Raw genomic sequence first — 16489 nt, 5'->3', positions numbered from 1 at the left:
GAGATAAACCGTGTCAAGTTCTTGCCCCTCGGGCACGGCAGCACAGCAGGCATCACGGTTTGGACACTTGAGAAAAAAGTGTAAAATTGAGTATAAGAATTAATTTAAGAACAAAGAAAAAAAATAGCAGAAAACGATCAATTTTAGAACCAATCACTTCAAGCAAAAAACGGTATATTTTTTAATATAAGGACTGAGCGCTTAGTTGACTTTGATTAGAAATTAAATCACGTAGATTTTTTTTTCAAAATAAAAACCGAACGCCGAATCGACTCCATATAAAGAATCAAAACGATAAAAACGATAAGTTTCTCAGTAGGTTCCAAATGATAAACTAACATTTATCACCAAGCCAATTGGAGCAGAAAACGATATAATTTTTAATGGGGTTAGAACACTAAACGGTCACATTCAGGAAAAAGTGAATTCGATAAGAAAACGATCAAATTTTAGACAGTTATGAATTCTTCACTGCCAGTTAGAACACAAATCATTTGAGCAGAAACGGTTTATTTTTCATTATTATCCGACCAATAAATTGTAAGTTTGAACAAGTCAAATCGAGTTAAAAGTGGTAAATTTGCCTTTAAAATAGAGGCAAAATATGATCGTTTTAAGTCAATTTGTTCAGAAAATATTTTTTTATACGATCGAAGTACTGAATTGGCCATCAGAAGCAGTAAAATTCGAGTAGAAAACAATCCAATTTTGTATTGCTTCCGACGCTGAATAAAATAAATAAACGATAAGTTTGTAATTGGGCTAAACACTAAATTGGCATTTTGAACAAGTTAATTCGAGTAGAAAACGATCAGATTTCAAACCGCTTAAGAACGCTAAATTAGCAGTTATAACAAATCTTATCGAAAAAACACGATCAAATTTGTGTACAGTTTCGGAACGCAGAATTTGGCGATTAGATCAAGTCAGTTCGAGCAGAAAACGGTATAATTTTTGTAATGCGTTCTGAACTGTTTCCTTCACAAGAAATCAAATAGAGCAAAAAACGATAAAATTCTTAACAGAGTCCGAACGCTAATTTAGTAGTCAGACAAGAAATTTTGAGCAGAAAACAATAAATTATTTTTCTATCTTTTTTTCGAGAAAACGATAACACTTACAGCTGAAGCAGCCTTCGACTTAAAAGCTCTGGAAAACGAAATAAACGAACAAAATTTAAAAAAAAGTTATGCAAGTCAAATTGAGCGATAAAACGATAAATTTTTAACAGAGTTTGAATGCAAAATACAAATTCAGAATAAATCGAGCAAAAAACGATCCAAACATTTAAAAAGATAAAATTTTAAATAAAAAAAGGCAAATTTACCAAAAAATAATCAAATTTTAAATACAAAAATAAAACAAAAGGCTGAACAGGTATTTATGTAGATCAAATCGAATTGAGCAAAAAACGATCAAATGTTCAACCGGGCCCAAACGTGGGGAATTTTAAACAAGCAGCCTTCGACTAAAAAGCCCTGGAAAACGAAATTAACAAACAAACAAAATTAAAAAAAAAAAACAAAATTTAAAATCAAATTGAGCAAAAAAAACGATAACAATTTTAACAGAGTTTGAATGCAAAATACAAGTTTAAAATTGATTAAATCGAGCAAAAAACGATCAAATAATTTTAAAAGATAACATTTCAAATTAAAAAATTGGCGGATTGACCAAAAAACGATCAATTTTCAAACCAAATTTAAAATTAAAAAAAATTAAAGAGCCTGAAGACTGAAAATCAATTTAGATCAAGTCGAATTGAGCCAAAAACGATCAAATGTTCGACCGGGCCCAAACGCTAAGCTGTGGGGAATTTAAAACAAACAGAGTCGGAAAGTTGATTATAAATTTAGAATTAATTAAATCGAGCAAAAAACGATCAAATAATTAGAGGGGCCAAAAAACGATCAAATTTTAATTTCAAAAATAAAAAGAGCTTGAAGGCTTAAAATGTGCTTAGGCCCAAATGCTATGGTTTGGAACAATCTGAACGCTGAATATAAATTTAAAACTAATCAAATCGAGCCAAAAAGATAAAAAAATTTAAAATAATCAAATAGTTCGAACCCGAAGGCAAATTGAGCAATGAATGATAATTTGTTTTAAATACATAAATAGAAACGATCAAATAATAAAAGAACGATCAAAATACTAAAAACGATCAAATAATCAAAAACGGTAAAATAATAAAAAGGCCCGAAACCAAATTGTGCAAAAAAAAATAGCCAAATGTTCAACAGGGCACAAATAATTAACTTTGGAATATTTAGAACAAACAGAATCCGAACGCTGAATATAAATTTGGAATTGATCAAATCGAGCAAAAAACGATCAAAAAATTTAAAATAGTTAGAATCCGAAGGCAAATCAAGCAAAGAACGATAAAATATTATTTTGTTTATTTTTATTTTTAATCATATCAATGAAAACGATTAAATAAAAAAAACGATCAAATAATAAAAAACGATCAGAAAATTAAAAACGATCAAAAAATTAAAAACGATAAAAAAATAAAAACGATCAAATTAAAAAACGATTAACTAATGAAAAAGCCTTTAAACAATAGAGCAAAAAAGCATTGGGAAATTTACAACAAACAGAAGCAAACCAACAACTTAGTGCATTTTTCCGACGTTTCAATTGCCGCTGTTAGCCTTCCTCAGGGTCAGTTATGAGTTTGCCATTCAACCTAAAACTGCACCACATTTTTCCACTGTGCCTTCTCGGAATGCTACTTGAGCTTAGAATTGATGCCGTCTGGTTCTTCGCACCACAGGAGGTGGTAAAATATTTGCATATCTCGCACCAGCTCGTCTTCACCCCGAAAACCCAAACAAACAAACAAAACCGAACGAACGCGCTTCTGGCAAGTGTACCAACGCGTCGCGTCCAAACTGGATAATGATGCCAAATTGTTTCCAGAGTCCGGTCAAAATCCATTTAGCAGCAGCAGTAGCTGCCCGCCAAGTTCGCCAATCATACGCTGTGCTGTCATAATGGATAATTTTTTATGAACCCCGATTCCCGGGCAGGCAGCACTTACTGCGGAAAATTTATGGGACGCGTTATGGCGCAATTTAGTGGTGCTGCTGGAACGCGCGCTGGAAATTTGTGATTCTTGCAATTTAGCGGACATTGGTGGCGGGGGAAGTGGCCATTTTTCTGGTCAAACTATATATATTATATTTTATTGTTATTGTTATGTGCCATCGTTTGCATTTCAAAGTCGCGCTCGGGGACGTCTAAAGTGGTGATTGTTTTTGCGGCAGTTTGCACCGAAGCGAGCTTGTGAGATATGGAATCCTGGTGGGCTTCCTTTTTGACGTTTGATAATCTCTCGCGGTCTTGTGTTTTTTGATGGAATGCAGAGAACGATGGTGATTTGATCATCTCCAGCAGCAGCTGATGTCATTTCGATAGGCTACGCTCTGCGTTGTGGTGACTCAAAATTGTAGTCACTGGATGAAATTTGATGTTATTCAGGTGCAAATGCAGTCCAGGCTCGATTATCCGGAATCCTCGGAAGAATTCACTTCGGATAATCGAATCTTTGGATACACGAATCTTCAGATAATCGAATCTTCGGATAATCGAATTTTCGGATAATCGAATCTTCAGATAAACGAATCTTTGGATAATCGAATCTTCGGATAATGTAATCTTTGGATAATTGAATTATCGGATAAACGAATTTTCAGATAATCGAATCTTTGGATATTCTAATCTTCGGATAATCGAATCTTTGAATATTCTAATTTTTGGATAATCGAATCTTTGGATGATCGAATCTTCGGATAAACGAATCTTCAGATAATCGCATATTCGAATATTCTAATCTTTGGATATTCGAAACTTATGGTAAACGAATCTTTGGATAATCTAACCTTTGGATAAACGAATCTTCGGATAATCGAATCTTCGGTTATTCTAATCTTCGGATAATCGAATCTTTCGATTATCAAATCTTTGCATAAAAAAAATCTTCGGATAACCTAATCTAAGGATTTTCAAATCTTCGGATAATCGAATCTCTGGATAATCGAATCTCTGGATAATTGAATCTTTGGCTAATCGAATCTTTGGATATACGAATCTTCAGATAATCTAATCTTCGGATAGTCTATTTATTGGATAATCGAATCTTCGAATAACCTAATCTTCGGATATTATAATCTTCGAATAATCGAATCATTGGATAATCGAATCTTTGGATAATCTGTAGGCTTAGTGATTTTTTACGCTCGAAAATAGCAAATTTCACGGGGACCTCAATTTCAAAACACCAAATTTCACGCAAATTTCGCGGAACGTGAAAATTGTTAAAATAACTCTGAATATCTTAGGTTTATATCACAGAAACTACTCTTTAAGCTTCATTATTCTTTATTCTCCACATTATTCTTAACTAAACTAAAAAATCTTCACAAAATTTGAACGTGACTCAAAAAAAAAAATCTTACAATTTTCAAAAAAGTTTTCATCTAGTTTATGGCTCTTTTTATATTTTGAAACAAAATGTAGGGCATGCGTAACTATTCTCATTTATTGAACTGCTTTTTAAATACAGTCATGCCTCAGTTTAGCACCGCATATGGGGGATGCAAAACCGAGGCGTGCATAACCGAGGCACAGAGCTTATGGGATTTTGGCTATATGGGAGACATTGGCTTTAATCGTACGAAAAATCATGCAAACATCAAAAAATTATGCTGTTTTGGAATCGGGATAATGTCAGCTATCCATTAAAATTATAATTTCATGAAAATTTTCACAAAATACGTATTTTTCCTGTATTTTGAAAATGCATTTTTTTTCTCTAAAGAAACCAAAAATATATTGTTATTTATGGGTATCAAATTATCAGGTTTTTTCATACATTTTAGATGTAATAACAACATTTTTAGAAAATACTCGAAATTTTCACAAAACTACATATATTCGAATTTTTTTTTTTTTTCGAATAAAATACTAAAAATTTCCGTTTTTACAATGTGGGTATAGAACGATCGGGATTTTTTCATGCATTTCGAATGTAATAACAATATTTTTTGAAAATACTTAAAATTTTCACAAAACTACGTATTTTCAAAAAAAAATACTCAAGATTTCCGTTTTTACAATGTTAGTATCAAACGATCGGGATTTTTTCATACATTTCGAATATAATAACAACATTTTTTGAAAATACTCCAAATTTTCACAAAACTACGTACTTTAGAAAAAAAATACTAAAAATTTCCGTTTTTACAATGTGGGTGTTAAACGATCAGGATTTTTTCATACATTTTGAATGTAATAACAATATTTTTTGAAAATACAAAAAAAATCACAAAACTACGTATTTTCGAAAAAAAATACTCAAAATTTCAGTTTTACGTAATAACAATATCTTTTCAAAATACAAAAATTTTTCACAAAACTACGTATTTTCGAAAAAAAACTACTCAAAATTTTCGTTTTTACAATGTGGGTATCAAACGATCGGGATTTTGTCATACATTTCGATAGTTATTAAAAAAAATGAAAATATTCAAAATTTTCACAAAACTTCATATTTTTGTAAAAAATTGATTTGATTTTTTTTATTACAAATAATGTAAAAACTGAAGTTTTGAAAAGTTTTACAAAAAAACGTAGTTTTGTGAAAATTTTTAGTATTTAAAAAAAATTGTTATTAAATTCTAAATGTATGAAAAAATCCCGATCGTTTGATACCCACTTTGTAGAAACGGAAATTTTTAGTATTTTTTTTTTCGAAAATACGTAGTTTTGTGAAAATTTGGAGTATTTTCTAAAAATATTGTTATTACAGTCGACTCTCTGGTTGTCAATATCCAAGGGACCGTCGAGGAAGAGAATCATCAATTTACAGAACGATGCAAAATGAAGACTCGATTGAAAATATTTTTTTCTTGATACCCAGCTATGGGAGAGAATCATGGCAACGTCCATCAAACAAAAACAAACTAATGTCAAACACCCTTTAAAGCTTCGTTTCGCCAAGAAAAATGTCTATGCAAGCCATGAGAAAGTGAAATTATTGACAACCGGAAGAGATTTTTAAAGCAAACAGAATCCAAGGGACCGTCGAGGAAGAGATCCTTCAAGCAAGAGAAAATATCGAGGAATAAAGCCAATCGAAGTATGCAGTTTGAAGGGACTGAAGAATTCATCGATAGATGGAGCAATATTGATATCGAGAAGATCGACAGCCAGAGAGTCGACTGTACATTCGAAATGTATGAAAAAATCCCGATCGTTTGATACCCACATTGTAAAAACGGAAATTTTGAGTTTTTTTTTTTTTCGAAAATACGTAGTTTTGTGAAAATTTGGAGTATTTTCAAAAAATATTGAAATTTTTAGTATTTTTTTTTCGAAAATACGTAGTTTTGTGAAAATTTGGAGTATTTTCTAAAAATATTGTTATTACATTCGAAATGTATGAAAAAATCCCGATCGTTCGATACCTACATTGTAAAACGGAAATTTTGAGTATTTTTTTCGAAAATACATAGTTTTGTTAAAATTTGGAGTATATTTTAAAAATATTGTTATTACATTCGAAATGTATCAGAAAATCCCGATCGTTTGATACCCATATTGCAATAACAATACATTTTTGGATTCTTTAGAGAAAAAAATGCATTTTCGAAATACAGGAAAAATACGTATTTTTGTGAAAATTTTCATGAAATAATAATTTTAATGAATAACTTACATCAACCCGATTCCAAAACACTATAATTTTTTGATGTTTGCATGTTTTTTATACGATTAAAGCCAATGTCTCCCATATAGCCAAAATCCCATAAACTCTGTGCAAAGCCGACGTGTGCAAAACCGAGGCATGACTGTATTCGACGAATAAAGCTTAAAAAGTTTAAGCTGATTTGCTTCTGTTTTATCAGTTTACATTTTTTTGAATTTCATATCAAATTTCTGCGACATTTAACCCATTTAACCCATTCAAAATAATTTTGAAGGTTTTCATCTCATTTCAAAAAGTTAATTTAAAATCAATAGGCAAAAATACTATAATTTGTGACGAAATCGAAATTTGTAATCAGAATGAGAACAGAAAACAAAAAAGGTGGAATTTTTTAACTTCCACGGGAATCATCCATCCAAACAATCAAATAATGTTAAAATTAAACAGGACTCTGAAAAAAATCTGAATTTTTTTCAAATGTGATTTTAAAGATAAAAAATACTCTACATTCTATTTTTAGTAAAACAAAGCTTGAATCTTATGATTTCTTTTGAAATTATTTTTCTTCTATTCATAACTTGTTTTTATTAGGTCCTTTTAGGTGCTGTGGATTTTGAAATTATACTTTTCAAATAAAATAGTAGTAACATTTTTACTACAGCGAATAAAAATAATACTGAATTTAGTTTGTTTCTAAAAAACTGAAAAATCGGAATAATTCTTCAAATGGTTCATAGTAAGCTTGTCAATTGCAATTACATAAATAAAGATCATATTTATAATGATCTCATTTGAAAAAAAAAATCTCAAAATTGATAAATTTCAAGAATTTTACACCGACCGCGAAATCGTCAAAATTCAATAACCCTATATTAGTAATTGAACAAGGGTATCCACTTGCTTGATTCTACTCTAGTTCTTAAGATTATTTTCATTTCTATTTGAGTTTGAGAAAATATTTTGAGAAAAATCGTTGCAGTTTCACACAAATTCACGGTATTTCGCGGAAAAAGTTAAATTTCGCGGATTTCACGTTGTCCGCGAAATCGTGAAATTTCACTCTAATAATCTGATCTTTGGATAATTGATTCTTCAGATAATCGGGTCTTTTTAGGAGGAAAAATCTGACCATTTTACAAAATTGCAAAATTATTTTAAATTTTTCTGGCAGATTTTTAAAACTTGCGCAGACTTTCAAACTATTGATTTAGCTGAACAATCCCAACTAACCATTTTGTACCCAAATTGGCCACGAAACCACGATTTTCCCAATTTGGACCAGACCTGTTCGGATTACGTCGTCGTCGGTCTACTTCAACCTGCTCGCCTAACGAGATCCGGCCGCGCAGACATCGAAGACGACGATCCGCGCAAACCAACAAAACCAAAACAAAGCGTGAGATCACCGGGTTGAATTTAGCGCGTCCTGGGGAACTCGCTCTCTGTGTGGCTTGTCTTTTGCGTGCACTACCTTTAGACCGAAATTGCACTCGCGGATCGCGAAACAAACTGCGGATCGTTAATCTTTCCGCAATTTAGACTGTTGGTCGTCGTCTTCGACGACGACTAGCCCGGTTTGGAATGCGCGTTGCTTCGTGCCAACGTTTGACCATTTGACCACGAACATTCGCTCGTTGAACCATGTGGTGCAAATTGATTGCAATTTTGGGATTCTCTCGGCTGATTTCGAGAGAGGGGGAATTCGTGGGAAGGAACTGAACCAATTGCGCGCGTCAATTTGGGGGATCAATCACCCAGAATTACATTTGAAAAAGGAATCGCTCTCTAACCTGATTGTTGGTAGCCTGCGAATGCTGCTGCTGCTGTACTGCCGGACTTCCGGATGCCAGGATGACCTGCGGCTGAAGATGCTGCTGCTGCGGCGGCTGCGCGTACACTTGGTGGTTCCGCTGCTGCTGCTGCTGCGGAGTTGCCGAGTGGTGAACTACTGCCTGCGTGGTTGTCGCGTTCGGTCTAGACTGTGGAACCGGCTGCTGCAGCGAGGAAGTCCGCACGGCGGGAACCGGCGGTCCTCCGCCGCCACTTGGACTCATTTCGGCCATCGTTAAACTGAGTGCGAGCGTGTAGTCGTGTGAAGATTATCGAATTGAGCTACTCTTCCGGGGTCCGAGAATCGTTCACAGTGAGAGGGGTTCGAGTAATTACGTAATCAAGCTTGGGCCGACCCAACAACCATGGCACCAGGGCCACTGCATTGCGACTGCTGTCCTGCTGCTGAAGGTACGACCACGTCCGGGAAGTTGTTATCGGCGCGGTTCCGCGACGAATCCGTCATGTTTATGGGGGTGGCGACTTGGCATGGTCATGGTCGCGAGCCTTAAAAGAACTCTCTCTTATCGCTTCTCCGCAGCTTCTCAGAACGACAAGGTCTCCGGTCCCGTGTTGGGCACGCTTCTACCGGCGATCATCGCTGCGCTGAAGTTGATCCTCCCTCGACTGTGGGAATAACCTAAAAAGGGACGACAAAACAAAATACTTAATTAGTGTCAGCCGGTAAAGGGCAACCCAATAAAAACGTGAGTCTTATTGCTGATGATAAGTGTTTGTGCGCCCTCAACTCTCAACCCTAGGAAATTGAATAATTACAAACACACGCACGCGCGAATGCGCGATCGAGTACAAATGTTCAAGACCACTCCGGCCGGCGACGACAACCCGATGATCATAAAGCAATTAAAAGCTCATAAAAATGGGACGCGGATTTTTTTTCCCTCCCTTTTGCTTTTACAACTTCCAATAAAAATAAAACGCCGCGGCTTCAAGTCGTCGTCGTCGTCGGTACACGATAATGATTGTATTTACGAACCGAACCGAATCCCAACGATCGAGAGATCGTCAACTAGAACGGCGCACACACACACGCGTGCGCCATAAACATTCCCCCGTTCAATGTGTTCCATTGTTGCGGCGTTGATTTACGGTGGAATGTTGTCGTCTGTGTCGTTTGGGGTTCTGCCTCCGTGAAGGTTGAGATGGATCGGAGATTTTCCCGTACCCCCTTTTTAACTAGACAAGTGACAAGTTGCTGTTTGAGCTGGATCATAATTTGACAGTCAGGTCAATCCTGTCAGTCAGGTTAGTCAGGTCAGTCAGGTCAGTCAGGTCAGTCAGGTCAGTCAGGTCAGTCAGGTCAGTCAGGTCAGTCAGGTCAGTCAGGTCAGTCAGGTCAGTCAGGTCAGTCCGGTCAGTCAGGTCAGTCAGGTCAGTTAGGTCAGTAGTTCGTCGCCAAATTATCAATTTGGCGCTACAAAACCCACCCCCCACCGAAACACAAAAACAAACATTCATCACCGATTTTACTACCGATTGTTAATCACCAATCGTGAATAAATTTGTTCGGAATGTCGAAATCGATCACACTCTCGTAATTGGGCGGCTTCGGCACCGATTTTGGTTTTTTTTTTTTGTTTCAACCACTCCAGGTGGAGGGAATATCTCCAGCCAGCAGGGTGCCGCCACCCACCACGGGGTTGTGTTTTTACGATTTTTTGAGGGGTGATGTCACGTTTGTTTTCGTCGGTACCTGTGAGGCGCCGACGGAAACAATTAAGTTTGTTTGTTTTGACTTTTGTTTTGGTTTTTGGCCACATTTGAGTCGTTTTTTGGAATTGAAATTGTTGATGTTGTAATCGAGCAAGCAGGTTTGGTAATCAGAATTTTGATTATTTCAAGTAAAAAGTAAGATTTAAATTTTAAGTTAACAAAAAAAAATCGCATAAAAAGGAATCTGAACATAACAAACCAAAAACAAAAAAATAAAGTACAACAAAACACTTAAAACGCAACGGTAGAAAACAATTAGAAAATAATAAAATAACAAAAAATGTAGCAGCAGTAAGACACCAAAATGCAAAAATTTATATAACAAAAAATAATTGGTACAGAAAAAACAAAAAAAATCATAAAACAATAAGAAAATTGAAAAGCAGAAAATAAAAAAAAAACTAAAAAACACAAAAATAAAGAGTCAATAGACGCAAATAAAAAACATAAAGAGAGATAAAATATATTAAAAAAAGACAACGTTAAAAAGAGAATATGAACATAAACTCAAAAATCAAAAAGTACAAATTAAACAAAATAAAGAAAACAGAAATCATGCATGAAAAGCATAAATTAGTCAAAATAATGTAATACATAAAAAAACAACAAAGAAATGACGTAATGTTATATAAAGAAATAAGAGAGAAAAAGAAAGACATAAAACAGAATACACAAAACAAAGTAAATAACTGAATTAAAATACAACAAAAATGAAAGTTAAACGAAAACAAGCAACATAGAAAAAAACACAGTAAAAAACTATAAAGACTTATAGCGAAGGAAAAAGATCGAATCAGAACACATAAAAAAAAACTAAGTGTACAAAATAAAAGAACGATAAAACATAAAACCTGCAAAGTTTCAAAGAGATTACGAAAATAACCTCAAACATTGCAGAAGTACAAATTCAACAAAATAAAGAAAAAAAGATGAAATCAGAACACTTTAGAAACAAATCAAAACGAAATTTAACAAAACGATTTTAAAACAGCATGAAAGAAGTCAGATTGAAAAAAATATATTTAAAAAAAAATATTAAAAAAAAGAAGCAATAAAGACAAAAAACATAGTCAACATTAAAACGAAATTGATCAATAAAAAAAACAAAAAGAAAGAGATCAACAAGAAGCTTATCCAAATAAAAATCAGAAACAAAGAAAACAATAAGAAAATGAACAAAAAAATAAGTTAATCGATTCAGAGAAGAATGAGAAACTAGAAGAGAAATGAACAACATACTAAAAATGAATAATTACAAACAAATTGAAAAGGTAGTTCTCAAATGAAAAAAGAGCATAAAAAGCAATAAAACACAGTAAGCAAAACAAAACAAAACAAAACAAAACCAAAACTAAACAAAACCAAAACTAAACTAAACTAAACTAAACTAAACTAAACAAAACAAAACAAAACAAAACCAAAACTAAACAAAACCAAAACTAAACTAAACTAAACTAAACTAAACTAAACTAAACTAAACTAAACTAAACTAAACTAAACTAAACTAAACTAAACTAAACTAAACTAAACTAAACTAAACTAAACTAAACTAAACTAAACTAAACTAAACTAAACTAAACTAAACTAAACTAAACTAAACTAAACTAAACTAAACTAAACTAAACTAAACTAAACTAAACTAAACTAAACTAAACTAAACTAAACTAAACTAAACTAAACTAAACTAAACTAAACTAAACTAAAATAAACTAAACTAAACTAAACTAAACTAAACTAAACTAAACTAAACTAAACTAAACTAAACTAAACTAAACTAAACTAAACTAAACTAAACTAAACTAAACTAAACTAAACTAAACTAAACTAAACTAAACTAAACTAAACTAAACTAAACTAAACTAAACTAAACTAAACTAAACTAAACTAAACTAAAACTAAACTAAACTAAACTAAACTAAACTAAACTAAACTAAACTAAACTAAACTAAACTAAACTAAACTAAACTAAACTAAACTAAACTAAACTAAACTAAACTAAACTAAACTAAACTAAGCTAAACTAAACTAAACTAAACTAAACTAAACTAAACTAAACTAAACTAAACTAAACTAAACTAAACTAAACTAAAAAAAACTAAACTAAACTAAACTAAACTAAACTAAACTAAACTAAACTAAACTAAACTAAACTAAACTAAACTAAACTAAACTAAACTAAACTAAACTAAACTAAACTAAACTAAACTAAACTAAACTAAACTAAACTAAACTAAACTAAACTAAACTAAACTAAACTAAACTAAACTAAACTAAACTAAACTAAACTAAACTAAACTAAACTAAACTAAACTAAACTAAACTTGAACAAAACTATTTCGAAAATTATGAAAGCAGTTTGGTAGCTTTTTTTATATCATTAAGCTAAAGTTGAAAAATTATACAAATATGAAACATAACAAATAAACTGAAATGTTAAAAGGAGAATTTGAACGTATCAAAATTACGAAAAAATTAAGAAAAAAAGATAGTCAAAATAAAAACGAATAATGTAATTAAAAAAAACAAAAACAACGGGCATTAAGAAGCTAATCTAAATAAAAACAGGAACAAAGAAAACGATGAAAATTTTAAAAAAAAATTGCGAATCAGAAAAAGATGCGAAATACAAATAGAAATAAAACAAATATATAATTAACAAAACAAAAAAGCGGATTGGAAAATCGAAAAATTTGATAAATCTCAACACACAGCAGGTCATCGTTCGTGCATCTCCAAATTCAACCTCAAACCACGGGAATGTGTGGATCACAGGTCTTTTCCAAGTCAAAAATACAAAACTGTTTCGAATTTTCTCGTCTTCTTCCAATTCCTGGGCGGTCGTCCACGGCTGTACGAGGGCGCTAAATATAACCGTGAGATATTTTCGGCTTCTTCGTCGTCGCGGTTGTCTTTGTCGTCGTCGTTTCATGGAGATTCTTCGCACCAGGACGATTCCAATCGACGTCCGAGAGCGATGACAAAAGGCACAACTGTCAGACGGACGGACAGGCAGACAGTTATGTAAACGAGCGGGACGGGCATATGTTGGACGCTGCTGGAGTCACCTTTGAAAGGGGCGCAACGCAAGAAATAAGTGAAAGTAGCTTAGCGCGGTGATTGTTGGCCATTTCCAAAAGCGACTCCCGCCCCCCATCAGGCGGCTCAATCGTGGCCCCAAATAAGGACTCTCGGCGGTACAAAACATATTCATTTGGGGGGAGGGTATTGTGTCCACAGTCCAATCGTCCAAGCGGTCAATTGGAGCGAAATTGGGCGGACCGCCACCGTCGACGACGACAGATGGCTTCCGCTGGACAAATGGACCGGAAGCAGGGCGTCGGCAAAAGGGGGAGGGTCGAACCCGCGCGCTAGCGAGACATTGTATAACATTTCAATATTGATCCCCAAATCTCGAACGGAGGTCGGTGTCTCGTTTTCGGTTATTGGATCCGGCGCGCGGTCTCATAATCCGGGGCCCCGTGACCATATAATTACGATAAAAGCCACGTCGCCGAACAAAAAGGCCCGCGGACCCCGCTTAAGTGGTTTTAACGGTCTTACGTCGTCGAAGGGCGTATGTGCCAAGTGATGAATTTTCAGAAGAAGAAGAAAAAGTAAAACACTGTTCACGAGACACGAGAATTCCAAGTTCTTCGTCGCAGAACGATAAAAATGTGCGCCCTTGTAGTCACTAAGAAACCGACGACTAAAACGTGACTAATCGAGCAACGCCAAGGTCAAGATCCGGCGTTCTGGGAGATCCATCAGCGCCAACTCTCGGGTTACGATGGCGCTAGGGCAGAAGTTTTTCATTAGAGAGCTGCTGTTATCAGCTCGTTCCCATCACGGTGGAGACAAGTACGTACAAACATTGTGCCTCGTTGGATCAGGCCATCGGGCCTGGCAGAGTAAATACACACAATCGCCCGCATTCATCATGGCTAGGAGGGAGTGATCTTGAAAGTGGGTTCCTGGGGAGGTTCGTATGGGAGTAGTAGCTGTAGAAAACGGGAGAGGTGGTTCACAGACATTGGGATTCGAGGTTTGTGGAAATTTGAATTCTCAATTATAAAAATTTTCAAGCGAGATTAATGCTTAAGTTGTGCCATCGATCCAAACTTCAAAATACTGTACAGTTGAGGTGGTTGACGTCCAAATCTTCACTCCCATGGAGCTGGAAGTTGTTATAACCACCGATGAATACAAAATAATCATCACAAGTTCTTAGATGTATTTTTTGAATTTTGTTAAACTTTGTTCATTGATCCCTAATGCCGAAATAAGCCATTTTTCATCATCAGTTTCTTCATACAAGTCACCATACCAATTTCGGGGCTGTTCATAGAAAATGCTATGAAACCATTCAAAAATATGTATCTCAGAAGGGATTTTCAGATCGATTTGGTGTCTTCGGCAATGTTGACGATTATGATTAGGATTACAGTCCAGACTCGATTATCTGAAGACCTTGAAAAAAATTCACTTCGGATAATCAAATCACAAAAAAAATCCTCGTCTTAGCCTTAGTTTAGCTTGTAGGGCTTAAGTATGATTTCCAAACTACGCTTAAGTGATTGAAAATCCAAGATGGCGGCGATGAAATATAGAAAAAAAATCATATAGTTTAAGACTATCAACCAATCAAATTTGACTAAAATAGGGTCGCCGAAAGAACGAGCCGCTCAAAGAGCCGGTTCACTGAAAAGAGCGAACGAACCGTGGCTCACAAAAAAAGAACCGCGGTTCTTTTTTTATCTCCGGTCTTTTGAAAGAACCGTTTCAAGATGGCATGATTTTTGATATAAATACAATTTATTGAATTTTCAAAAAAAAATAGTATTAAATTTGTTTTTAGAATTGGAAATGTACTTAGAAAAATGTCAATGCTTAAAAAAATTAATCCCAAAAGTAAATGATTTGTTAAAATCTTACCAAAAATCTACTGAATACTGAATATTTTATCGATTCAATCAGAATGTAGAAAAAGTTCACAGAATATTTTCTACAAATAAAATATTAGCATTATTTCAATTCATTTAGAAATTAATACAATTTTAAAATTACAAGCAATTTTTCCGGCATGCTAGATTTAAGTTTGGATGCCATTCTATTACTATTATTATTATTAGGTTCGAGTAAAAATCTTTACATGAAGACCACCAAGACCTATGGTTTTCAAGGACATCTTCTCGTTTTTAGTTTAATTTTTTTATCAAATAATTTATAAAAATCCAATGTGTTATAAAATCACACGATTCTTAAAAAAACCTTTTCATCCAAATTTTGAAAAAGAGCGAAAGAGCCGTCCAAAGAGCGGCTCTTTTTAATGAGCGAACGAAAATGAGCGGCTCCTAAAAAAGAGCGGTTTTGCCCACCTCTAGTTGAAAGTAAGAAAACTGGAGTGTATTCTGATAAAAATTACACTCTAAAAATATATACTCTAAATAAAATTACATTCTAAAAAATTTACCCTCAAGAAAAAATACACTCTAAAATAATACCCTTTAAAAAAATTACACTCTAAAAAATTACACTCTAAAAAAAATACTCTCTAAAAATTTTAACTCCAAAAAAATTACACTCTAAAAATCTAAAAATATTACACCCTAAAAAAATACACATTAAAAAAATTACACAATAAAAAAAATACACACAAAAGAATCACAATCCAAAAATATTTACACATAAAAAAATACACTCAAAATATATTTACACTTTAAAAATATTTACATTCTAAAAATATTCACACTCTAAAAATATTCACACTCTAAAAAAATGTATACTGTAAAAATATGTATACTGGGCAACTCTCTACGCAATCGGCCGATTTCGACCATTTTTATTTTTTGTATTTTTTGATTTGGTTCAAACTTTGAGGGGGCCTTCCGTATGACCAAATAAACTATTTTGCGTTATTGGTTCACCCATACAAGTCTCCATACAATTTTGGCTGCTGTCCATACAAAAATGGTATGTAAATATTCAAACAGCTGTAACTTTTGAGTGAATTTTCTGATCAATTTGGTGTCTTTGGCAAAGTTGTAGGTATTGTTGAGGACTTTTGAGAAAAAAATAGGTACACGGAAGAAAAAATTGCAGATTATTTTATCAACTTTTTTTTCCTTAAAACTCAATTTCCCAAAATACGTATTTTTTTATTTTCGAGATTTTTTGATATGTTTTAGGGGACAAAAATCCGCAACTTTTGAG

The 16489-nt window shown here is 33.7% G+C and overlaps 1 protein-coding gene across 6 annotated transcripts in view; it reads right to left on the bottom strand.

The window, feature by feature from the left end:
- LOC120430783 (uncharacterized) overlaps positions 1-9185 on the bottom strand; it is a 185463-nt gene extending 176278 nt beyond the window's left edge. For all 6 annotated transcript variants that reach the window (XM_039595900.2, XM_039595908.2, XM_052706278.1 and 3 more), the window contains exon 1: positions 8506-9185. In XM_039595900.2, coding sequence (XP_039451834.1) covers positions 8506-8778 — 273 coding nt within the window. In that variant the 5' untranslated portion in view covers positions 8779-9185. The remainder of the gene's footprint in view (positions 1-8505) is intronic.
- Positions 9186-16489: the final 7304 nt, after the last annotated feature.

The sequence above is a fragment of the Culex pipiens genome, chromosome 1 (genome assembly GCF_016801865.2).
Source record: "Culex pipiens pallens isolate TS chromosome 1, TS_CPP_V2, whole genome shotgun sequence".
Taxonomy (NCBI): Eukaryota; Metazoa; Arthropoda; class Insecta; order Diptera; family Culicidae; genus Culex; species Culex pipiens.
The sequence above is the reverse complement of the archived record's forward strand: the minus strand, read 5'-3'. Positions and strand labels throughout refer to the sequence as shown.